Here is a 25,850-nt window from a genome sequence, read left to right on the forward strand (position 1 = left end):
TATACCAGACTGTGGAACATAATTAATCTAAACTGCAGCCATGAACTAATGAGGGAAATCCATTACTGCAGGTTGTTGTTTAAGCCTGGGATGACTTTTTGTTACATGCTGCAGATTAAATGCTGCATTTTTAGTACCTAACTAAAATGTTTGGCTGTTAGAAGGAACTCAGAATTTCTCATCAGAGGTAGTTTCTTGCCTGTAGTTGTGTATCTGAGATTGTATGGAGAATATTGAAGCAAGTGGTGTAAATATAAAGATTTTCCCTAGAGAATGAGATACATGAAAATGGTGGTCAGCCTCACAGTTAAAGGGTTCACATTTGTATTTGGACGATGAAATTTGAAGAGTTCTCATTTGTGGTGTGAGTCTACTTGTACTCGCTGTGTTAGTTGTAATTACATGGAGTTAAGATATTTTATGGATGTTATTTATCAGGTTGAAAAATTCAGACCTTTGAGATAAAGCATTTTTCTTGTAGTTTGTCTTGTGCTGATTGACTTGCTGATGTAAAATTTAGAAACCTGCTTCACCATTAGGACTGAGATCGAGTATGCACAGATTTACCTTGTGGCTTTGATTTGAACATTCTGCGTGGCAGCTTCACACACTCTCACTGCATCATCCAGGCTAATGCCCTCAGTCCATAGTCCACAGATGTAAACAATCTGATCTTGTGGCTGCAAACTGCCTTCCACACTGGCAGGAGAGCCGGGCACTATCTCTAGCACATAAATACCTTGCAACTTGCTTCCAGCTCCTCCTGTCAGCTTCAAGCCTAGAATAATGCAGAGAAAGCATCTTTTGTGGCAGCATGCTTTGAATTTCACTGTCAGTGACATAAAGTCTAGCGGAATTGATGTGAGTCATTGAAATATAGGCTGAATAAATCACTGACTTTATAAACAACAATCTTGCCCCAATAAGATGGGGTATACAAGCTGGACTGAGAGAGTGAAATGCCATTAGATGTTAGAAAAAGTATAGAAAAACTTAAATGATGCTGTCCATCTCTATGCTTCAGTGATTCCGTAGTGCTTTATTTCACCTGATGTTCAATAATCTTTTCAATAGGACTCTCAGCTGCATAGCAGTAACTCCCTCATTACCAGAGCACTTCAGTGCCTCACAGTCTTCAGACAGGGAATGGAGGCCTATGACAACTGAGGAGATACCTATACAATGGAAGTCTGAACGGTGCAGTGACATTCAAGGAATCTCTGAAGAAAGTAGTTTCTCACCTGAAAACAGGATATAGTACCTGAGCAAAGATAGCCATACTGCTTCCTGAGACTACAGTTTTATCTGTGTCCAGTACTCACCACATTCTGCAGAAATACCAAGATATTCACACTGTGGGGATTTCCTTTTATCATTTGTATTGCACAATGCCTTATGCCTGTGGTGAATCAAGGATTTGAGTGGAGATTTTTTGAGTAGCAAAATGTAGCCCTAACCTGTGACTCATCCCTCTCAAACTTTACCTTTTTTCTTTTTTTTTCCTCTCTCTCCAAATAGATCTTTACGTATTTCCACAGGTAGTAGACATTATTATCTAACTGTCCACAAATTATGTATATCAGTAACATAAAAATATGAGACTGAAGGTCTGCCAGAAACTTCAGCTGATAGGGTGATAATGCAAAGATAATTTTTCCAACTCTCTTCATTGGTCTAATAAGAGTCTTCCCTCTTAGGCCTTGCTCAAAATAAAGCTCATGGGTGATGGCAGAGACCATAAAGGTGTCAAGGTCACTCTGAATCATATTGATCCAAGACCACAGTTGCTTATGATTATCTTATGATTGCTGTAATCCCCGTCCAAAATAGAAAGCACAGTATTTACTACACACCTAGCTGTCCATTGGCACCTTTTGTGAGAGTAATTACAGGAATCTCATCTGGCCTAATAGAGGGATGTGGATCATTGTCAGCACGACCAACCACAAGGTGCAGATCAGGAGGAGAGCTTTGCAGTAAAGTCAGGACTTCATTGCATGGTAAAGATGTGACATCAATTCCATTCACCTAAATGACAAACAAGGAAAATCATGTCACAGATCTCATTGATCATCATGTACTTCTCCCTCCACTCTAGTTTTGCATATGAACTTAAATTGGTTTTCACTTTCATGTTACTGCTTTGCTGTGGTATTCATTTCAATGAACACAACAGTTAAAATTGCAGTAAGATTTCCTTCTTGAACTCTTCTGAATGCAGAGCTTTCATAAAAATAGCTTTTTTTTTTTTCTTGAAACTCAAGGTCTTCTTACAAAAAAACAAGGAAGAGAGTCTAATGCAACAAATTGTACATGAACCAGGCTGGAAAAAAAGGGTTTATTCATACATTACAAAGGACATAACTCCTGCATCCTTTGTACGTCACCTATCTTATTACACTAATTCAGTTTATGTCATTTAATTGGGAAGGCATTTAATGTCTCATTTGTCTTGTGTTGGTGCTAGATGATTCATGTAATTTGCCTGGTCATAAAATCTATTCAGTCTGAAATTTATCCAACTGAAGTCAGCAGAATTAGGTTTATTATATGATTCATTTGCACTTGCATACCTTAATGTGCGATAAACTGGATGCTACCAAAGGAAGAATGCCAAAGCTAAATGAGATTGATCTGCAAATATTTTCTCCTCTGTATAAACTCCAACAGTTACTGTACCATAATGATTCTGTCTCCCCTTCTCAGTCTTCCATCAGAAAGAGCAGGGTCATTCAAGATTTCATCAACATACAGGCAGGTATCCACTTTGTTAAGAACTACAGAGAATCCATACCCGTTGTTCTCTGACTTGGTCAAAGTCACAAATATCTCCGTTTCCTATTAAAAACACGCACAAGATATGTTTGATGTAGGCTTTTCTGTTGCTTTATTAACATCTTCCATTATGTTTTATATGCAGATAGGAATCAGATCCTCAGGCGGTATAAACAAGAGTATACATAAGGGTTTCTCTGACTATGTTCCAGAATTAATTTTCCTTCTTTTTACCTTGTGGAGTTTCATGTTGATTGATTGATAGGGCCTAATAAGGCAGAGAATGCCACCTGGGCCTGGAATTTTGGCTTTTGAAATATGTAAAGAAAGGCCTGGAGTCCTCTGAGCTGACAAGTGTTGCAATAGGAGGGTGCAAAGATTATTGTTGTTATTGCTATTACTGTCCCACTGAAGGAAATGGATGGAGCTAAATTTTGTCCACAGTGCTCCCAAATTAATAGGAATTCAAAGCTCATTAGTCAGTAGGAATGAAAGATGTTCCGCATTTGGCAGGAGATTGAGCCTTATATTTTGAATAGTAATTAGCACAAAGATCATACTTTCTTATCAGAACATTACAGTAATATCACTCTAACAAAGTGATTTTCCACATGGGCTTTAAAGATGACAGAAAAAAAACAAGTAGCTGACTCCAATTAATTTTAGAGGCTACTAGAGGACTTTTAAGCCCTTGTACACTGAGAGTAATACTGCAGAATGCTGGAAAGTTGGAGAAATAGTAAGATGTAAAGACCAAGGAAATGACCTTAAGGCAAATAGTTAAGAATTCTGGAGAGGTAGACTTAGTGGAAGGTCTGCTTTACTTGAAGATTGTGGATATTCAGGAAAGAAAAAAAAATTCATGTAGAAATAGCATAGAAAATAAGTTAAAAGTAATGTTTAAGAATGTAACTCTTAAAGTTGTTTCTTTTCCCTTGTATTCTACTGGTTAATAATTTGGTTCCTATCACAAACCTGAGTGCAATCTTCATTTTCTTCCTTCTCTTCCTCTGGTTCCTCCAAGTCTTCCCATTCATTGTCGCTGTCACGTGTCTCTCTGGCAGGTGGGGATGATGATAAGGGACCACAAACACGTGCTTGTGGGGTCGCAGTGGTTGCAGAGAGAGTCTCAAAGCTTCCTCCTCGTGAAAGTGGAGCCACAGGCATTGAGCTGACAGTGAGATACTCTTCATCAATAGGGGTTAGAGAGAGAGTTTCAGGCATACATTTTGTGTTCGATAGGTCATCATGATTCTTATTAAATACGCGGCTGGAAAATAAAAAGATTGCAGTGCTGGGGTTTTCCTCCATATGCTTTATTAAATGGCCACTGAAAAGTCTACTGCTTATGCATGACCTTATTTTCACTTTAACTGAAGTACTAGTTATGATATTGAATTGCTGTCTGAATTCTTCAATGTTAGTATAAAATGGGGAAAAAAATCAATATTTTGCTAAGCTACTTGAAAGATTAAAAAGCTTTTATAATATGAAAACTGCTGTTGCAAAATCTTGCACTTTTTTTTTTTTGAGGCATTAGTTTGTACTTGTGTTGCTTCTTGAAAAAAATAATCAGACAATGCCCAAATTACTTATTCTTTCATCTTCCATAAACAAATTAACTTTTCTGGTAAGTAGTATACACATTACAATACTACTACAATTTTTATATTTTCATTTTTCTTGAAAAAGGAATGATAGCCACATTTCTGGTTTCTACTGGTCTTTCTTGGTATCTGAGCAAAGACCAGAAATATGAAATATGAAATGATTCCCATCTCTCCATGAAAAATATAAGTCCTAACTTCTTTCTGTAAGCCTTGAAGCATACGAGTTGTCCTACAGAAATCAATGGATTTATTCAACTACTAGAACTAAAATTATTATTGATTTAATTCTACTATATTGCAGACAAAGTATTCAGCACTTTTGATGTTCCAGCCCAGATTGTAATCATATATGTTGTGTTTAATATTGTTTTGGCTGTTGTCATAAATGAACCCTAATAAAGTGCTATGACATTGTCTCCCATTAAATTTATCATTAAAGCTCGTAAAAATGCTTGAAATACCATTTTTTTTGAAGTAGGTTTTCTTCATATCTATCCTTATTGAAATATTGCTAAACCTCATTCATCTTAAAAACACTTAAAATGGCATAGCTTTTATTAATGCCATGTCATTTCTTATATAAGTCACCCAGGATCTTTTGTTCTTTCATAAAAATGAGTTACCATCTCCCAAGCAAACACAGACAACTAAAAGAAAAACTAATTGCGTTTCTCATATGAAATCACAGAAGATCCCCATTGTTAAGCTTTTGATTCAAAAGTTGGCTATAGTCAGAAGGAAACTGTAAAACAGAGTAGCAAAACATGCACTTTGGTTGGATGTAGTTAGGAGCCTTCCATGGTATTTTTGAAATACTGATGGAAGTAAGGAAAACGAATGGGCTGGTGCTGTATGCCCTCAGTGAGGGAAGAGATCTAGTCTGGTAGCATGTGTCTGTGCAGGGAGGAAATGAGAAGCTGGACATCTCCAGTAGCACAGGGAAGATGAGAATGAGGTTGACAGTTTCTACTTTAATAGCTGGATAAGATACTTAGAATAGTGTGGAAGAAAAGTGTGATAATTCAAAGAAATGTTTATGGATAGCAGCAAATACAGTCTGCTCCTTTCCTTTGGAGAGAGGAAAGAAAAGAGTGTGTTCAATGGACATTGGTCCAAGTGGATGTCATAGAAGATGTTGCATGCTAGTGAAGTGCTGACTGACCTTCAGAGGGTGTGAAAGGTGTTTGGCAGACACAAGCTCAAGGCAACAAGCCAGTAGCAAGTGGCATAATCATAGCACAGCTTCTACCACAGTTCTATATCATCACAGGAAATAACACAAGTCTTGGTTCTGCAGGCCCACACACGGGCTCCGCTGAGATGCTTGAATTTCTTTTGGAGTCCCATGACCCCTACACAGGACTTCACAGGGAAAGCTATGGGCTGAAGTTTTTTCTTATTGATGGTGACAAAGAGTGAAAGGAATTTTCCATGTGAAACTCTGAGCAGGGAACTTCTAAAATTCATATCAGAAGATTTATACACTTGCATGAAATGTTTTAAGCAATCTGAAGAAATTTCTTCATTAATCAAAAGGAATTCCTTTATTAAAGCCTATTCTGGGGGAGTTGTGTGTTTTTAGCTGGAAGGATCATTTAGACTGAGATGATGTTTAAAATATTGTTAAAAATGTATACCATCTTAAACTGCTCTGGCTGCCTTTTGAAAATGCAAAAGCTGAATCTAAATAATAATGAAAATCTATCAAACAAAAACATTTACTTCAGAACTTCCTTCTTGGAAATAATCCAAAACTTTTCTTGGAATTGATATTTTCCCACAATAAATGTAGTTTTGATGAATCTGTATTTCTTGGCAAATATGTTTGCTACAGACATATTTCTGCTGGTTTTGCTCTCAGTAGTAGAGAAGCAGATTTGTAAGCAGGAGCTTCATTCATTAATCAAGCGAAGCTTGTCCTTTCAACAAAGAGAAGGTAAAATTATGAAGTGCCATTATGGCCCCACCTGACTTTCAGTCACCTAGTGCTATAATTTCCTAGACACCAGAATATCTGTTTGAGTCTGTGCTTGATGAGTGTTAAAAGTAACAAAAAGATTTCAAGAGACTGTGTGGAAAAATAGAAATTAGTTTTCAACAAAATTATTAAAGTTGTAAGTTAAAGGCCAGTAGAAGACCTTTAATTTGTCTTTGCACCAGTCTTTTCTGTTCTGATAATTTATATTCTTGTGCACTGGGAAAGATGATGAAAATTAAATGGATTGTCTTCTGTTTGCCAGTGTCTGATAGATCCAAAAGAGTGTAAAAGGAGACTGAATCCATTTGCACTGTATTTTATTGTATAATTCCTCTGTCTCAGGGCTGCTATTGGCTTGTGAAGATCAGAAAACAGAAAAGAACCTTTTTTTTTCCTCCTTGATCACAGTTTGTCTTCTGATTTTTTTTTTTAATTCCTATGAAAAAAATTTTAAATTAAAAGATCACACAATAAGGAAAAAATTTCATGCCTAAGTCAATTCTGAAAAAGGTTGAAATAAAAAAATTATATAATAAATAAGAAAGTATTTGCTTCCTATTTAAGTCAAGAGTCTTTCCACTAATTTCAAATGGCAACCAGATTCAGCTGAACAACATAAATGATTACAGTAGTGTAGCACTTGTAACAACAGTCTTGCAATGCATACTTATGCAAAATTCTAAGAAAATGACAGTAAATAGGGAAAGCAGATTAGGAGAGTCAGAATAAGATGGTAAAACAAAATCTTCAGTAATCAGTAGTGATTAGAAGCAGAGACCCCTGTACTTAAACCTCAGCAATTCACTTTCAAAATTCTAAGAGTCGAAGGAGAGATTGCAGAGCAGATTTTGGTATTTCCTACCTTTTGACCTGTCCAAATTCACATGGTGAGTAGCAGTTCTGCTTCATTTCTTCCTCTAGGGAGTGTAATACTTCAGAACTGGAAGCTTCTTGATGAAACTTCCAAAGATGCTTATAGAAACTCTCCCTGGAAGTCGTGAGCTTCTCTATGGTCTTGCCTTGAAACTCAGCTTCCTGCTCTTCATAAGCTGAGCTGTCATCTTCAGGAGGCTCACTGAAATCTTCTGCCACTGGAGAATCCAGGCAGTCTTCCAGGTCTGGAGAAGTACTACCTCCATCACTGGTAGATTGATCCATACTGGTTCCACCTGGCATTTCTGCCACAAACTCCTTGACTGGAGATGGTGCTGGAGTCTATCAAAGTAACAGAAAGGTTAGTGTAACTCCTTTTTAATATCCTATCATTTTCCCTTTAAGAGCAAAATATTTTGAAAAGGCAATATTAATAAGCTTCTGAATCAGAAAATATCGAATGGTAGCTGGAAGGGAGAGAAAAGTGTAAGGGAGGTACTCTCTCACTAAATAACTCTTTTGTCTTTATGCTTATCTTTTACCTTCTTCAGAAGTTCCAGTTGGAACTACTACACAAGTTCACAGTGAATTATTTTCTAGAGGTTCCTTTTTTTTATTTATTTATTTCTGTTCATCTCATGCTACATCATCTCATCATGCTACATCATCTCATGCTTCTGTTCATCTCAATGCTCTGTCTATATGCTCTTCAATCTGTAGAAGTAGCTTCCAGGCTTTACCCTTCTGCAACTGACCACAGAAATCAGCCAAGGACATGTTGCAGGGGAGCAACAGGAGACAGTTTGTTATCTGGAGATGGTTCTGACAGTCATTTCTGTCTGTCCACGGGCTGCTATAAATCCTAGTGGGACAGGAACCATAAGCAGGCCATTCTGCATGGAGCGTGAGTAATGCAAATACATGTTCATTTTAAGAGTACTTGTGTATGTGTCTATGAGTTGTGTTCAAGAAGCAGGAATAATAATGCTAGCACATCCAATGGCACTGTTTTAGCTCTGCAGTCTCTACTGTTTGGGGGTTTTCTGTTTGTGTTTTGTTCTTCCCCCTGCAGACTGTTAACTCTCAGTACAAAGCTGGATAACCTGCTGAAACCATTATTTCATTTATTTAACTTCATTAAGAGATAGTCTGGATAGGGAAAGCTCTTTAGTTTCCTCTCACTTTTGAGAGTAATATAGCTACTCCAAGCCCATGAGTTACAATAGCTTCTGGCTGAGGATCTAATAGAACATTTTTAGAACCACCACTAGAAGACCTGCTTGGGTATGTGCTGTTTCATTCCAATGACAGTACTGCAACTCAAAAGTTGTTGGACTGGGATAAATATGTTTCACATCTGCCAGATTTGTATTATTTTGTTTGCTAAGGAAATATCAGTTGAACTCTAGAGGTTGAGTTGAAGCCAGAAAGGGAAAGAAATGGAATAGAGGGCCTTGGAGAAAAGGGAAGGTTGCCTTATTCAAGATTGGATGGTAGTGCCTTTCCAGATTTACAGAAGTAAGTTTCTGTCAGAAGCTTTGCCTTACCAGGGCAAACTGCTCTATTTCTGGAAGAACACCTTTTGGTGGTCTGCAAAGTAGCAGTGTGACTTCTCGAGGAGCTCCTCTCAGCAAGTGCAGGACATCCTAAGCAGAAAGGAATAATATTTCTGATGGAACACAGTCAATAGTACACATCATTTTACCAACTGAGAGGAAGACATTTTTTATTGTGAATGCTAAATTCCTGGTGTTTGTGCCTCTCAGCAGTTTCTGAGTGCCAAAATTTTCTACTGAAGGATTGTCATATATTGTTATAGTTTATATGGGAACATGTATCTAGTTAATTGGTTATCAAGTAAAGTTAGTTTTGTTTACAAACCTCTGATCCACCAACAGACATATAGGTTTAAATTAATTAATTTTCTTTCTTGAAGAAAAACAATTTTTGGACAAATTCATTCTAACCACATGTGGCAGCAACACATCTTCGGTCAATTACATCAGCACAGCTCCCCAAACTGCCATATTATGATGAAAAAAATAAATCCATATGTAGCCTACTTTTACCATTTAATTTCTTCATGTAAGTGTGGAATTTTTCATTCCAGGTAAAAAAGTTACATTGGATTTGCCTCACCTGGTGGAAATTTGAATCTGGGACATTTGAATCTGCATGACATTACAAAGCACAAATGATCCACAAGGGGAAAATGCTCCAATCATGCGTAACAACAACAAAGATTCCAACTAATTAACAACTGGTGTGCATCTAACAATAGAATTCATGCATTAGTGGTAGAACGTTATGAATTAAATAGCAGAAGAAATTCTCTCTAAGAATTTTTTAGAAGAAAATTCTCCATAAGGGTTCTAGAGAAGAATCCTACAAAGAAATCAGATTATATGCAAATTCTGCCACCCTCCAGTGATAATGAAGTTTAAATATAGTTTTATCCCATTGTCTTTATTAACCTGTTATCCATCCAGAGCCTCAGTAATAGTACTGCCTGGTACCTGATACAAAAGCCCTCGAAGAGGTTTCCCATTCACAGCTAAAATGATGTCTCCAACTTCAATTTCTCCATTCTCTTCAGCTGGCTGCCCTGGAAACAGTCTTTTGATCCTTACAATAGCTCCTCCAAGGTGTTCACAAGAATCTTCTTCCATTTGCAGGACACTGAATCCAAGGCCTCCAGAATTCTTTGTTAATGTCACTTCAAAAGTATTATCTGTTCAAAGCAGAGATTGGAAAAGAAGTGGGAACCATGACATATGTACCCCCTAAGGAGCTGATGTACTATACTCTCAACAGACATTTTCCCTCTGTGCTGCAGAGGTAGGTCTACTCCTAGTAGTGGCAAGAGAAGGGTTTGGTGTTCCTTTATCTTACATAAGTTCTTGAAATCTCACTAGCAGAATAGGGAGAACTGGAATCTATTCCACCTTTTGTTCGCAATCTGGTACAAAAGCAGAAGCCTTTTGTACCAACATAAAGAGTTCATATGCTATCCTCTTCTGACATTCTCCTGTAAATGTTGCATAAATTTTACTATTCTGTAGCTGCCCAAGGTTAGTTTATTTCCAGCACTAACCAGCATAAGCTGGAACTACTGCTCTTTCAGTTGAGAATGAGAGATCAGGCCATTCCCAAATTCCATGCTTGTAGCTGAATTCCATTCTCCTAGGAACAACGTAGAGGAGTAACTTCCCAGTGGAAAGGTATGGTTCAAACTTAGTGTTTATGAGACAATCTTCAGTAAAAAATCTGGCATTTATTTGCTGGCTAAATTCTGTGAAAGTGATCTCTGAATCTTCTGTTTTTAAGAAATTAAATTATGACAGTCTCCAGTCCTGCCCTGGGGCAGCAGTTCACCCCAGCTTCATCACTGTCACAGCATGAGCAGTTGTGCTGGCAATGCTCTCTCTGGGTAACAGCCTGAACACATTGACACAGCTGCTTCCTGCCTTGAGAGTGTCATAGAGTACAGGCAGGGGCGTTCCCTTGCCAGCCCCATCTCACCAAGTCTGAGATACAGTATTTATATCTAGGATAAGTTCAGCTACATTTAGCAATTGTAACTCTAAGTACATCAGAAATCATTTTATTCAGCATACAGCTTACCTTCCAACTCACAGAAAATTCACAGAATTGTTTTCATTCACTCCTTTCTTGTACACTGTAGGAAGTCACCCTGAGTTTTTTATGACTTACCATCTGTCAAAAAGCAGTAGTCCTTGGTACCATCTGTGAAGGATGTTGCCACAGAAACAACTGCACATTGGTCCTCCTTTCTGTCATTAGCAGTCACACCTGGCTCTGCCAGTTGGTAGTTTCCCCTTTCTAGAACCAGCTTGGCAATCTAAGACAGTGATGAACAGGTTCCAGTTACACAGTACACAGTGAGCCCTAAGTCTTTTTACTTTTCAGGAGAATGGGGTTGGAGGGGGAATGGATTGGGGATGGGGGGTGGGTTTCCTTTGCTACTGTGCTTCATACTAAGTCCAGTTTAGTCTACTGTGTATCTTATTGAGCTCTGCTGTTGTACAAACCTGGCCAGATTTCTTCAGGTGTTCCACAGCCTGTTTATGGGTGATGCCACAGAGACTGATGCCATCTACTTCCAGCAGACGATCACCTGAGGCAAAAGGAAAAAAAAAGGGTCAAGTTGTTTTGATGTTCAGGTTGAGAGGGTATAAACCTTGAGGCTACCCATGTTACAGTAGGACTTCATGCTTACATGTGTCAAATTAATATTAATTCATAGGAAAGCAATACTGCTTGTTGTACAGCATTCTATAACTAGCACATAAAACATACCAGGGTATTCTCTGAGTAAATGCAGTGATAGCATCTGGTTATACCAGTAACACTGAAAGTAGATGTCAGAGTCAGTAGTCTGATGGCACCTACGGAGAGTAACTCTACAGTGTTGGTGTGAGGCTTCTGATTTTTTCAGTGGGATATCTACATGTAGTACAGGGACAGGCTGAGGAATGATGGAGTGCATATTACATTTCACAGTTGTAAAATCTCTAATCCCAAATGTGTTTCATTGTCTGCACTAACATTGAGTTCTGCAGCCCCGAGTTTTATTGCCAGACATGTTACCTATCTTTATTTGTCCGTCTTTGTCTGCTGGTCCCCTGGGAATAATTGACTTCACGTATATCCCACCATGACGCACACTAGTGTTAATTCCACCCTGCAAAACATATGCCCACAGATTAGAGTGGAGTCTTCATATGTTCTTCCTGTGATAAAAATCAAAGCAACTTATACATGCATTGCAAAGCAACTGTTTCAGCAATTATTTTTTTTTTTTTAATATAGGAAAAAGGGGAAAGAGGATGTTACTCCAAACCCCCTTCTAGTTGTAACATACTTCCATAGACAGTAATCTTGTTTTATTTTCTCAGGAAAATGCAATGCATTTCTGTGTGGCTATATAAAAACATTAAATAAATGTTCATAAATTTTTCCCTATGCTCACATAAAGATGAGGTTGCATCTTTCAGTTAGTCTCCTGTCCAGCTTCTAAGCTATGCAATATCCATTCTGCAATTATTAACCTTGCTGACAACATATAAAGCATGGACCTCAACTTTTGCAGCTCAGAAAAATTCCAGATTAGCCTAAGAATTATGTTCTGTCCATCTATATCCTCTGGCCAAATTCAGATGAAGAAACAGCCCTTAATTTCTTCTGCAGGCAATGGAGTGGCTGTTGCTTCCTACTCAATTTCAGCAAAGACTGTGAAGACATCTCAGCCTGGAGGGGTAAATTCAACTTTGATAGGCAGGACAACTAATTATTATTCAAATGTGGCAGACAGTTTTCACTGCTGCCTTCCCCAGTCCTCTAAATACACAGAGAACTGTTTTTCCTTATATTACAAAATAAAGTTGTCTAGGGCCCTTTCTCTGACCTTCAGAGTGAGATTCACAGTTTATCTTGAATCTACATAGCAAAACTTTCAGCTCCCCAGCATGGGATGACTTCCATTACACTGCTTGTTGAGGCACAGGCCAGAGCCATGTCAGGGGCTCTCAACAATTAAATAGTGCCTGTGGCCACTGCTTGAGCTCTGCCATGGTCCCATGTAATCTGCTTACGGACACAGGCTTGAAGTTACAGGAGCTGCAGAGGAGCCACAAAACCCATCATGACTTGGAGAATTCTTTGTGTCATGTTTTCTAGAGTCTCTGGCTATATCCCTCCCTGACCAAATTCCACTTCCAGTAGTAGATCTTGTTCTCAAATTGAGAAAGGATGAAAAGGGTTTGTACTGCCATGTGCTTTATGCCAGGACACTTCTTTCACAGACTGTGCAGGTAAGAACTGGGGAATGAGCAGAGCCTTTGTTCTTGATCATGAAACAGCTTGACAGACAAAATGAAAGATTAACAGTAACACTTGCAGTCACACTGATTCCAAAAGTCCCATCTTCTTTAAGAAGCTCCACCGTGTAGATTTCCTTTGAGTTCGTTTCTGATGGAGATGGTAAGTGGGCAGAATCAGCTACCTGTCTCAAAAATATAAACACTAATGACATTACAGTATCTCAGTTTAAAAAGAAAAAAGCTGGGGGGGGGAGGGAATGAAGAGAGCATTTGCAGAAGATATAAAGGATTTGATCCTGCTGTCACTGCAAACCTGGAATGATACAATTTCTATCTCTGATATTATTTGAAGCTTATGCTAATGGTACTCAAAATACAATCTGTCTAAATGTGCATAAGCTGAGTATATATAGGGAGGATGTCTAATAGTAGGAAATTAGACACAAAATGTTGTTGTTCTGTGACTGGTTGAAAACTTAAAAGAGAGTTTGAGAAAATAATCAAAACTTTGTGCCTCCACTGAAAAAGGAAGGAAAATTTTTAATAACATTTTGTAGAACATTTTCCCCATTCACATATTTCAGACGTGTCTATGATTTTGACATTTCCAATGTAATTTATTCCAAGGTTTTCATTCTCCTTTTCACATGTTTTTAATTTCTCAGTTACCTTCCATTCTTAATAGCTGCTATGTTGTTATATGTTATATGCTGGGCGTAACATTACTGAGCAGCATCGAAATCTGTTACCTCTGCATCCAGGCTATCAGCTGAAGGAGCTGGAATCCTAGAGCCCAATTTTGGTGCTATACTCCAGGAAAGAGTCTTTTCAAGTTCATCTGTGTTTGTGTCTTGTTCTTTGGGGAGAGCTGTATGACAATCCTGAATCTTTTTTCTCCCACTGTCTACACAAGAGATCTCAGATCCACTAGTACTGTTTCCTCTTGATAGAATCTTTTCTTCATTTAATCCTTCTTCATACAAGTCTGTAAAGCCATACCAAAATAAAACATTGCTGAATGTAAGTAAATTTGAAGGCAAATATTGCTATACCCCAGAACAGGAGGACAAAGTAACTTCCTATTTCAACTGATTGTGAGATCTGATCCATAAAATGAGTTAGTCACTGTACAATGGAGCGCTGCTATTATAAGTGTGGAGAAATGTGTTTGCTTCATCACTGCAGAGGACTATGACTCTCCATCAGATAAAGAAATGCCAAAATTCCCTTAGTGTTCAGCAATGCAGCCCACAATAGATTTTTTCACACTGACATAGAACAGAGATCACATGATACCTGCTAGAAGTTGACTATTTTCACTGCTTGCATGGTTATTATAACTGGCACTGAGTAGCAAAAACCTACCACTACATCCCAGTGCCTAATAAATATGTGTCCTGAGTTAACTATTAGTGTTCCATAGATAGCAAAGGCATTTGCCTTTATACCTTTAGGTTGAGAGATGATGAGCTCCACTTCGTCAGGAGAGTTCTGTATGATTTTAACTGCAGTATTAAATGAAACACCCTCAAGGCTAATATTATTCACAGAGATGAGTCGTCCGCCTTGAAAAAAAAAAAGGATAAAACCAAGACAAAGTACATCTAAATGAGGAAATAAATCCAGAGTAGCTAACTTTAAACTATGCAAGTATTTTAATTCTAATTAAAAACTAAGGATAATGACCTGGTTTGATATTTCCAGCTTTGTCTGCAGGTCCACCAGGGATAATTGAAGCGATAAAGATACCAAGGTCTAATTTTCCTACATTTTCTCCTCCAATAATTACAAAACCTGCAAAAACGAGATAGCATGAAAATGCAGAGACACTGTCAGTATTAGAAAAGATGAACCTTAGGAGCACAAAAGGCTCTTACTCCAATGGTGTAAGTTTTATACATGGTCTGAGGAATAGGGAGCTCTGATTTACATGGCATCAAGGTCTTGATTTGGGAGAGCTTTAAACTTACATTATAATGAAAGTGTGCTGGTGACTTTGGTCGCTATTTAAATATAATTTCTCAGTAAGAATGCTTTCCTGGTTTTCTACTTTTAAAGACCCCCGACTACTTTCTTGTAAGAGTCATAAATTAGGTGCACCTGCAGTGTTTAACACCTGCAGGAGCAAAATGGTATAAAAGCTCTTCAGATAATTTTTAACATTATTCTACATCATGCAACCAGGAAATCTAAGGTGGGCCATGTAAACTTCTAATCTAAGAGATCTAAGAAAATTAAATCTATTGTCGAGTAGTTCAATTTCACTATCCTAGCTCTGCCTATTGCAGAATATATTCTTCTCACTGCTATAAGAGTTGGGTTTGGGATTAGGATATTACCCACAGACCTGCACCATCTAGAAATTTGATTTTTAGTTGTATTAATGGTCAGCTGTGAAACCGGATGGTCCTCTGAACTCATCCACAGGAACGGGATACAGTGTTATTACAGTATTAGATAACTAGGTGGTTATTATCCAAATAAACATGCAAAAGTTGACAAACATTCATGTTGAGTTTGTGTACATATTTTGCACCCTCACATGTAAAACCTGTGAGGCTTAAGATAAATAAAATCAGTACACATGTATTTCAGATACAAAACTAAAACCATGTTCCTTTCATTCTACTCTTAGCACTTGGTCCCCTTGATCTCTGTGGCCTTAGTTAGTCCTCTTAAAACATAGTGGTCTTGAGTTATGTGCTTAGTCCTTTTCAGTCTTGGAAACTCTAAATCCTTTACAAAGACTAGTAGTCTTCTTCTATAAGAGGTATAAATGAGGAGAACAAGTTTACGGTCTTGCCCAGCTTAACTCAGCAAGTATCAGTGTTAGCACCAGGATCTGTTAGTCCCAGGAATATGTTCCTTACTTACCAAATCCATTCTTAGGGTCACGTTTTAGGCTGACACAAATGATTTCTCTTTCTAGACCACTTAGAAAAATTTCCTTTTGAATGGCTGGTGATGCAGGTGCTGCAGAAACAAAACAGCTAGAATAAATGTAGATTAATGCAGGGAGACAGTAGATTCATATATTTTACAAAACTGGAGCTCCAAAAATTAAAATATATTTTGTTCTTGATTTCAACATTGCCACTACTTCTAAATTAATATAATTCAGGAAGGAAGCTCAAACAAGTGTTCAGAAGTTTTCATTCTTCAGAAAAGTCTACGTACAGAGTTGTGTAAGCTCTTCCTATAATATTCCTTTCTGTGAGACTATGCATTTTTCTGCAATGTTTTTATTAAGGTTAGGATTTTTAAAGAGTCAGGCATGTAGTGCCCACTGAACCTGGCCATGATTTGGATACAAAATCTTCTGTGGCTTCCTTTGGAAACTCTAGCCTGTGGGCACTTTTGGCTCTGAAGGTGCAATTCAACCAACACTGATTGCAATGGTGACTTCAGTACTGTTACCAGTACTTAAAATTGTGCAATTGCCACAGTGTTTTTGAAGTACAGTTCTATTTTTAAAATGGACTAACCAATTAAGCATAGCTTCATATTCCATAGATCTGCTCACGGTGTGCATGCAATATGGCTTCTGTTAGAAAATTAAGTATCCAGGCCTTAGTCCAGTTAGTGTCACACAAATGCAAAAAGAGAGGAGCACCTGGAGCTTATGCTGTCTTATGCATTATATATTGATTTGTAGATCTCAACTGCCAACCAAACCTCTGCAAACCTCTGAGCAGAGGGACACTGCCCTGTGCAAGAGTCTCTGGGTGTACTGAACTACGTCTCTGTAGAGCAATAGGCACCATTAGAGAATAATTTTATCGTGAAGTCCCTTATCACTGATCCAGACAGAAAGCAGGAGTTAAAGGGAAGAAAACAGCTTGTCTTGGTAAACTCTGGGTTAATTCCCAGAACTAGAAGTACAATAGGCTATTCTTTAATCTGTAAGTAGAATATATCTTGGTATCCTGATATTGAAACAGCAAATATGGAAGGATAATGTCTCCCTTTATGATTATTATACTTACCACTGATTGTGTTCTGAGTTGAATGGATAGAGAGGTAGTCATAGCTCCTTTGCTTTTCATTCAAATTGATGTGCATTTCTGACTGGGATAGGCCTGATAAGGACCTGCAGGAAGGTATGTTAAAATAACAAATCAGCAAGGGTATTTAGCACCCTTCATTGTCAGTCTGTCAGCGCCAAGTCGGGAAGGCACATGTTTATATCTTTTCAGCAAGCATTTCATTGTAGGGAAGAGGTAATTTATCCTTGCCAGCATTTACTTCCAAATAACAGCTGCCATTAGACCATTCATATGACTGATTTTGCCCTGTGTTTTTCTCTGAGCTGAGTGCAGGCATCAGGAAAACACAGCATAGTCTCAGCATGATTCATTTAGCCCTGCTGTTTGTTTAGACAAAACTGTGTCTAAAAATTTTCCTGGTAATTCATGTTCTTCTTGGCTCTATTCTAACTTCTAGTATTCTAAAAGGCACTAGAATTCATCAAAGGCCTTGAGACTGGGTGCAGCTATAGTAACCACCTACACAGGTTGAGTGTACCAACACAAATGAGGAGAGGGAAGTTCTTGTACTGTTCCCTATGATTTGCACCTTTAGACATGGAGGAATCAAGTTGATTCCTCCATTCCTGATCAAAACCAGCTTCCACTGTGCATTTAGTTCACATATTGCCATTTCCAAGAAGATACACAAACAGATTTTACATTTATTCTCCCTTATTTTTATACTTCCCCATAACCCAGTAAATGGTTCGTTCCTGAGTCTGGTACAAATTTAAATGTCATTCTTTTTCAAGTTCTTATCTGTTGGTCTGTTAGTTTCCTGCCTGTGTTTGCGCTACTGCTGGCACCATGGAGCCCCCGGACTTTTGATGTGACCACAACAAAAACTTTAAAAAAAAAAAAAGTTTGCCTCATAGTTTAGCACAGAGGTTTGCAATTATATAACCTACGACTGAGTATTCTTACACATGTTTAGAGGAAGAAGCAAACCTACCTGCCAAGATTGCTTTTGTCTCTCATCCTGTTGTTGGTTTCCACACTGAGGTTGTCACAAGATTTGCTCATCATCCCAGCAGAAAGGTTTTCCAGATTTGCTCCATAGAGCACATTCTCTGAACGAGACAGTCTCTGGATAAGAGCAAGGTGTTCACGCTGAGCTGCATATGCAGAATTTGATTTGTCTATTTCCACAAATTTACTGTCCTCTGAATAAGAAGGGAGAGAGGGAAGGAAGGAAAGACAAATCCACTGATATTGTCCCATCTTTTTAAGCTCAAAGGAACTTTCCATCTAACCTTTTGAACATGCCAAAAAAAAATAAGATCGACATTACAGATATACTTTTCTTGTATCTTTGAGAATATCCAGACCTTGGAGTGAGTAGTTTTCAATCCATTTCTTTCACAGAAAGCATATACTGTATTTAGGTTTCATTTCTGTGAATTATACTACAAATTCACTTTCCACAAAGACAGATGAAATGTACAACCCTATATAATTTAAACCTGAATATCTCTGTAAAGTGTATTTTGTAAATATTTGGTATATGAGACATATCTGTCTGTCAAAGTCTGAATTAGCCATCTTGGTAGTAATTTCTGATCCTTCACAGGCCCTCCCCTCCATTATATGTATATCTGAGAAGACAGGAGCTCTACTCACACATACTTTCCAACATTCAGAGAGGTACCAAAGAGCTGAGTGATTTGCACAAGTGAAGTTAATTAGGGGACCATCTTGGTGGCCAGTTTTCCACTTTCCTGCGAAATGTACTACTTGCTTAATGACACCTGGGCTCTACTATATACAAAAAGGATTTTATTTTTCTGACAAGATAGTGCTTAAGAAGGCATTAATTTATTTAGGTTCTCAGCTGGTGGTCTGAAGAGGGAATTTGGAGGAGAGAGGGACAGCAGAAAACTGAAGACAAAACCAAAAACTCTGCTTGATACAGGCCAGCATCAATATGGGCTTTAATTCTGCTTATAAATGACAGCTAACCTCCCGTGTGTTTTCCTAATAAATATTAACCTGAATACAACTTTCTAGAACACTACTCTGCAGCATTAAATCTAGGCTCCTCTTTCCTTGGTGGCTTTGATCAAAGGCATTTCTTAAGGCATCAGAGGGCTTAACTGTCCACAGTATTAGTGCAGTCTGGAGTTGCTATGGTGATTCTGAAGCAGGGGGTTGCTATCAAGTTTTGAAGTGATGGTGACTTATACATCTGAACAGTGCAACAGAAGCAGAAGTGTGCAGAAAGAGTCTCATAATCTTTTACAGCCTCACTGTGTTGGCAAAAGCAGCATTTTTTACTACTGTCTGTCATTGCCTTCACAAAGCTTTTTTTCTGGGACAGCAAGCACACACTGAACCTCAGAACCTGTGGTCATATGCTTTGTGTAAGTCTGGCTTGTTTCAGTGGTTTGGTGCACTTGTAATCGGGACTTGGGTTATAATTTTCTTAGTTCTCAATCATTTATTCTGTTATATATGGAATGTAATAATTTTTATTAGGACATATTACTACAAACAAATGTGACACAGGAAACTGTAGGATTTACTACTAGCACTCATTTGCATGCTAAAAAGCACAGTCCCACTAAATTATGTTTGAAGCTACAGGCATCAAGCAACAAAAGGTGCTTTGAACCTAAATGCTATCCTAGCATTTTTTACCATGGGAACAAATTTGTGCTGGTGGAATTTCACCTTTCATTAAATGATTTTAGTGAGAAGGAGGCAATATTTCAATAGTCCTGTTATATCCCATGGTATAATTTGTTTACAGTTTTACTGCAGAAAAGAGTATGCCAACAGATAAGGCGTGACACTTGACTCTCCTATTAGGACTTATTGGGTCAAACACTCAGGGGTTGTAAATGATTATGGTTCTGTTCAAGGCAGTGAAATGATGAGCTAGTGAAAATACCTGTTGCTTCACTGAAGTCAAGAGTGATGACAGTGGTCAGCTTAGACTGTTATTTCTTATGTGCCTCAGCTTCCCCATAATGATCCTCACCCATCTTTACAGAACATGCTGAGAATTGTGGGTGAGAAGTGCTATGTAACTGCCCTGGGTTGACCAGAACCTTGTCTTAGAAACTATGGAAAATCTGAAGTCTTAAGGAGATATTAGTAATATCTTCCACAGGCATGGCAAAATCTAAGATAAGAGCTGCTAGCAGCTACGTAGTTGAGAGGGTATGACTCATGTGCCTTTGGTTTAGTGGTTTTGTCCTGGGACTGAACCATGGGGTTGAATCCCTGTCTTATGCAAAGATAACTAAATTCAGCTCCAGCATATCTGGGCACTACTATAGTTCTAATTTGTGAGGAATATTTTCATGTTACATTTGGGGTATAATTCTAAGCAGGTCTCCTGAAGGGAAGTGACATCATGCTTATTATTTTTTTTAAATCTGAGTTTAGCTACATAGTTGTTATTATCATCAGAGAACCCCTCTTCACCTGCTACACATGCCCATTCACATGCACATACCAAGTTAGACTTACACTCCTCTAACTTCCAGTGTAGTAGGAGGCATTATTTTCTAACTGCAGCAGATTGAAACTAATGTGGCGGGTTCTAATTCTCAGCTTTGGTGAATGCACCTTTCCTAAAACATAACCCTGTCCTATGGGCCCAGTAATGAAAGTGCATTTATACCTCACCTGATGAAGTTTGCCGAAGTTGCCTAGAATTCATCTGCGCATTGAATTTGTGCTGGGCAGAACAGAGGTCCAGTAGATATTTACATGTCTTTGCTGTATCAGTAATGAAGGTGTGTTTCTTGCCACTGAAGCTGCTTTCAATCATGAATTTTTTTCTCTGAAGGAAAAAAAACAGCACAGTTTGCTTTATGTATCAGTCACTACACTGAGGTACTGAAAGTTCATTTATATAATCTTGTTTTGTCCGGTTGGATTTATGCCTGACTGCAAGCCTTTTGGGTGCAGTAAATGACTGTTGTAAATTCAATAGTTGTTAGCAAGATGTCTATGTATCTTCTATGTGACAAGTCAAGAGCCTTTAAACATTGAATGCATTGAGAGCAGGTTGCTAGAACTGCAAATTTGGCCCTACAGATGTTAAAATTATTAAACAAATTTAATGTGAAAATGGACATATCTTCAAGGAGCAGCAGGACCATTTTGGGAGAGCAAACAAGCTGAGAAGTATGTGACACACCTAGACCATACAACAGTAGATGGATATACCTCTAATGTCAAAATCCCACTTAGAAAGGATCACAATCTTGTCACCAATACTAGTTTGTTAATATACTCAGAGATAGGGATAGGAATAATGAGATCTGGAAGCAGGAGACATGATCCTATTACCTGTTGTAGGTAAGAAAACAGAAGAAAAAAGAGAGAGCAGTAAAGACAAGAGAGGAATGAATATGCAGTATGCCATAGAGAGGTTCAACATAGTCTCTCTGTAATAGTCAACACCAGATTATTCAGTGTTATAGTAATTTAACTCCAGTTTTGGCAGAAACCTTCTAGAACTATACCTCATGAAGAACTGGGTGTCTTCACATCCAGATCCAGCTTTGATTTGAAACTATTTTCAAAAAATGACTTGCCTGTATGGAATGAGTCTAATTCTGGCTCTTAATGCAAAGTGTCAGGAAGAAGAGGAGTAAAGTCATGAAGTGGAGACAAGGTTCAGTTAGTTCCAACTCACATGAGCTGAAATTCTCTCTGTTTCACGCCACTGGAATCGTAAACTGGCAATTCTTGTGTGGTTTTTGATCTCATAGACAATGATGCCTTTGGCACAGATTCCCAGGATTATGTCCCCTTCTGCTCCTTTCTTCTCTTGGGACACGCGATAGAATAGCACTCCATATTCAGGAAGTTGCTGAGTCACCTTGTAGAGAAAAAGGACTTTTACCATGCATTACTGAAAAACATTCATTACTGAAAAGGCAGGTAGATGGGAGAGGAAATGTTTTTGAGTCTGTACTGAGTGTTCTTTCACTCTGTCAAGGATCCTTTGAAAACCCTTACCAAATTTTCATGCCTACTGCCTCACAGAGTCATCACCTTACTTTAGGATGTCATAGAGTTACTACATACACTAATTTTCCATCTGTAAAATTGAAATAACACTTCCCACATACTTCGTTTGAAGATGTAGGGTTGTTATGTAGCTTCCTGCACAATCATCTAAACATTACAGTGGCACTGAGGTACTCAGCATTTTTGCCACTGCATTTCTGAATAGAAATCCACACAGGATTAGTGCAGCTAACTACTGTGAAACCTTGTTTATTTCCATTTTCTTTTCTATTTCCTTGAGCAAACCCATAAACCATGAGGTGGAGCAAATATCATTATCTTAGTAAAACTACTAATATTTTGGTGCCAGGGCTACTCTGACATTATTATGGGCTTGTGGGGTTTCCTCTCTACAACATTGACGGTCAACTGGAAATCTTAACTGCAGTGACATTACAGCTCCCAGCTTGCAACAAACTCACTCAGGTATGTAAGCCCATTCCTTCATGGCTATCATCTTTGAAAATAAGACATTATATATTTCCATTGCCAACATCTGAAGTTACAGGTTTGGCTAAATTTTACCTCAAAGTGTTTCACCTAAATATAGTGGTGTCTTTGGATGGAATTTCACTGCCTTAGATATCCCTTCAGTGCCAGACTTTATAGTAACAGATCTTCAGTGTCACTTCTTTCTTCCACAGTGCTCATTTCTGGGCAAAAAGTTAAGTAGGATTAAACTTCAAGGGACTGAGGAGCCAGCTTCTGCTCCAGCCCTCCAGCTGTGCCAAGAATACTCTGAGGAGCTCATCCAGAGGCTCTGGGTGTTGACGCTTGTCTTTCTACCTCCTGTACTTGGCCTCAAAAATGTTAAAATGTGACTACAGAATATGAGGAGGGTTTGCTGTCCTCTTTTGTGATCTGCAGATCAACATGAGTTTGTGCTAAAACTTCTTTTTCATTCTAGGAAGCTGCTGTAGAACCCCCAAATGACTTTTACACCATGAATAGAAATTTTCAGCGACCAAAATAAAACACTTTAAGAAGATCCGTTTTTCAGGAAATATCCATAGTACAAATGTTCAGGTCCTGAAAACTGGGGCATCTATAATCACTAGCTGAATCTGGGTTTTAATTTTTAATCCCTTTCATATTTGGAATTTACATGTTCTTGCCATGGGGGCTATCTTTCTCACTTTGTGTGATGTGTTGGCTCCTTCTATAGACTTATTCATTGAAACAGATACTAACAAAGCTACTTTTCTTTACTGGATTTGCCACATATGATGGGACTGTCATTAAGACTAAGCTTCAATCTATTTCTTCAATTCCACTGACAGTGTTAGATGGGGAACTAATATAATTAAATAGCAACTGAAATAAAATGATGCTATAAATAAAAGCATGTGGCACTGCAGCAAAATGGGTGCTAATATTTATCCCTTATTTAATCTCGGATATTATTCATTTGATGGAAAGCAGAGAAGTTTAGGGAGAAGTAGAAATTAGCAGGAAAAAATTAAATCCCACATCATCATGACACTTTTGAGCCCTAGAGATATAGTCATGTGAGGAAATACTTCAGAGAACTCCTCCCTCACTTCCAGGGTTCACAGATAATTTTAAACAAACAATCACTACCTGTTTAGAAAGTGGCTGAACAGCTGCTGTAATTTCAGAAGTCCAAAAAAGGGCTTATTCCCATGTTTTATAATCATCTGGAACCCAGACATGTTAGTAGCATGCCAAAAATTTGCATCAAGCCTTAGGATGCTGAAAATACACTAAAATGTGCTTTAACACTTTATATAAACTCTCAGTGAAAGTATCTACAGCAGAATGAAACTCAGAGTTTTTTGTTGACTATTTAAATTTGTTCACCATATCTAAAATCCACTGTATCAGGCAAGAAGGAAGTAAGAGAAAATGCTAAATAGAGAGGGGCTTTCCACCTCAAAATAAATAAATAAATAATGTTTGTGGTATGGCAAGTTACCTTTAAAAATTCTAGTTCAGCTTCATCCTCAAATAGGGAACGATTCATACGATGTAATTTAGCAAGCTCTCGCTGTACAAACGCCAGGGTCATTTTCTCTACTCGACTTGCTGGAACATAGTCTTCGACACGAAAATAGTTCTTTCCATGCATCTGTGGGGAAAAAAAACAAACAAAAAACCCAGAGAAACAAGAGCCTTTTGTTCTTACTTGACTTTTCTTATTCTTTGCATTTCATTTTCGGGGTGGCCCATATGCAGAAGCCACCATGTTTCCTAGAGGAAGGTGGAGAACAACAGGTAGAGTCCTGACAGCCTGCATCTCTTGTATCTGTGCTCAGCCAGGTGCTCAAAGCACATACCACTTCTTTGTGCAGAGAGGACAAAGGTGTGTCCTACAGGATGTTCCACACTTAGAGCTGACAGCTACAGTGCATCAGTGCAACCTACACTGGGGGACCATGGCCGTAATGGATCCGACCAGATGGATCAGACCACTCAGAGTTCAATTAGTAGAGCTACACTAATTTGTATAACTAATTTATACAACTTAGGATATGGAAGAGAACATAAATGGCCATTTTCTATACACTTCAAAACTAGGACAACTAGTTCAGATATATCATCTGTGACCTTCCTGTCTTTGTGGCTTGTGGATCTGAGCCTACACATAAAATAGCTGTGAATTCTGGAGTGTTCATTTGTTTTTCTCTTCCATGTTTCCTACTCTCTAAGCCCCTCCGCACATCCATGCTGTGCCTATGTTGGAAATTTTCTACAGATTTTCTGGGATTTCTAGGATATGTTATCAGTTATGAAGGATAAAGAATGTCTCATCATTCTGCCATATTTCCTGCCAGATTCACCTGGCTCATTACTGCTCCTTAATTGGGAAAATTTTGTAATTCTTTTAATTAAATCTGAAGGATTTAACTGAAGGACTTAAATGAAATTCTGTGCTATTCACATATCTTCTTTAAATGCTATGTGACAAACAAAACCTGCAAAAGTTGTTGAGAGAGACCTCAGAAAATATTGTATTATTTATCCACACCTCAGAAGCATAATTGCCAAGCTCTGCCTGTAAAGCCAAAGCGCCGAGTTTCAGGGCAGTCTCGTCATTGCAATATAATCGTTCTTCCAAAATGTCTTTACGAAGCTGCAGGTAAAACTGATGCCTTGTCAAGCCGTGCCTGGAATACAGAAAGGTTTAGGAACACAGGAGGAGCTTTAAAGGGTATCCCTAAAAGTTACTGTTTTTCCTGCAGCCAGCAGAACTGTGCACTTACTGGATAACATTAAAGTGGTTGACAAAGAATTTTATCCTTAGAAAGAGTGTGAAATTAATGATGGAGGTTTTCTTCTTGGGTTGGTCATTCCAGCCATCTGGGGCCACTTTGTAGAGTTTGGTCTCCTCATCCAAAAAGAAGAATTCTTTACCTGAAATGAGAATGTTGGGTTCTGTAATAAATCTGGATATACTTCAGCAGCTCAAAGTTCTGCTGTCTTCATATAGTGCATCACCAGCAATAAAATATAAAATGGATTGTGGATGTCAGTGAGATTCACTTCTCTGTGTCATGGCTTAACTTTCTGCTCTTTGATGGAGAATTAGGATAACAGTATGTAATTTAGGATTACAATTGTTAGATGCTGGATTAGTGTGGTATCTATGGAATCACACAAAATTGATGGAGCTTGCATTCCTAGGCACAAGGTATGCTTCTCAGCCATGCTTGCCACCAGAAATGGACTAGGGAGAGGTGGGTCTTGTAGATGA

The 25,850-nt window shown here is 38.2% G+C and overlaps 2 protein-coding genes across 4 annotated transcripts in view; one reads left to right on the forward strand and one right to left on the reverse strand.

The window, feature by feature from the left end:
- The window catches only part of MAPK8 (mitogen-activated protein kinase 8), a 135,698-nt gene that overhangs the window by 29,374 nt on the left and 80,474 nt on the right, over positions 1 to 25,850 (forward strand). The window lies entirely within an intron of this gene.
- The window catches only part of FRMPD2 (FERM and PDZ domain containing 2), a 59,216-nt gene that overhangs the window by 20,780 nt on the left and 12,586 nt on the right, over positions 1 to 25,850 (reverse strand). Inside the window, exons 8-29 of one of the 3 annotated variants that reach the window (XM_064662794.1) lie at positions 25,360 to 25,510; positions 25,125 to 25,263; positions 24,072 to 24,224; positions 21,759 to 21,944; positions 20,741 to 20,897; positions 18,060 to 18,270; positions 17,066 to 17,169; positions 15,954 to 16,052; positions 14,766 to 14,873; positions 14,528 to 14,644; positions 13,829 to 14,064; positions 13,157 to 13,261; positions 11,848 to 11,941; positions 11,289 to 11,374; positions 10,951 to 11,098; positions 9,753 to 9,967; positions 8,784 to 8,882; positions 7,226 to 7,578; positions 3,751 to 4,045; positions 2,680 to 2,838; positions 1,854 to 2,028; positions 568 to 778 (exon numbers count right to left, since the gene is read on the reverse strand). In XM_064662794.1, coding sequence (XP_064518864.1) covers positions 568 to 778; positions 1,854 to 2,028; positions 2,680 to 2,838; positions 3,751 to 4,045; positions 7,226 to 7,578; positions 8,784 to 8,882; positions 9,753 to 9,967; positions 10,951 to 11,098; positions 11,289 to 11,374; positions 11,848 to 11,941; positions 13,157 to 13,261; positions 13,829 to 14,064; positions 14,528 to 14,644; positions 14,766 to 14,873; positions 15,954 to 16,052; positions 17,066 to 17,169; positions 18,060 to 18,270; positions 20,741 to 20,897; positions 21,759 to 21,944; positions 24,072 to 24,224; positions 25,125 to 25,263; positions 25,360 to 25,510 — 3,601 coding nt within the window. The remainder of the gene's footprint in view (positions 1 to 567; positions 779 to 1,853; positions 2,029 to 2,679; positions 2,839 to 3,750; positions 4,046 to 7,225; positions 7,579 to 8,783; positions 8,883 to 9,752; positions 9,968 to 10,950; positions 11,099 to 11,288; positions 11,375 to 11,847; positions 11,942 to 13,156; positions 13,262 to 13,828; positions 14,065 to 14,527; positions 14,645 to 14,765; positions 14,874 to 15,953; positions 16,053 to 17,065; positions 17,170 to 18,059; positions 18,271 to 20,740; positions 20,898 to 21,758; positions 21,945 to 24,071; positions 24,225 to 25,124; positions 25,264 to 25,359; positions 25,511 to 25,850) is intronic. The other 2 variants (XM_064662795.1, XM_064662796.1) reach the window with 2 other exon arrangements.

The sequence above is a fragment of the Pseudopipra pipra genome, chromosome 8, assembly GCF_036250125.1.
Source record: "Pseudopipra pipra isolate bDixPip1 chromosome 8, bDixPip1.hap1, whole genome shotgun sequence".
Taxonomy (NCBI): Eukaryota; Metazoa; Chordata; class Aves; order Passeriformes; family Pipridae; genus Pseudopipra; species Pseudopipra pipra.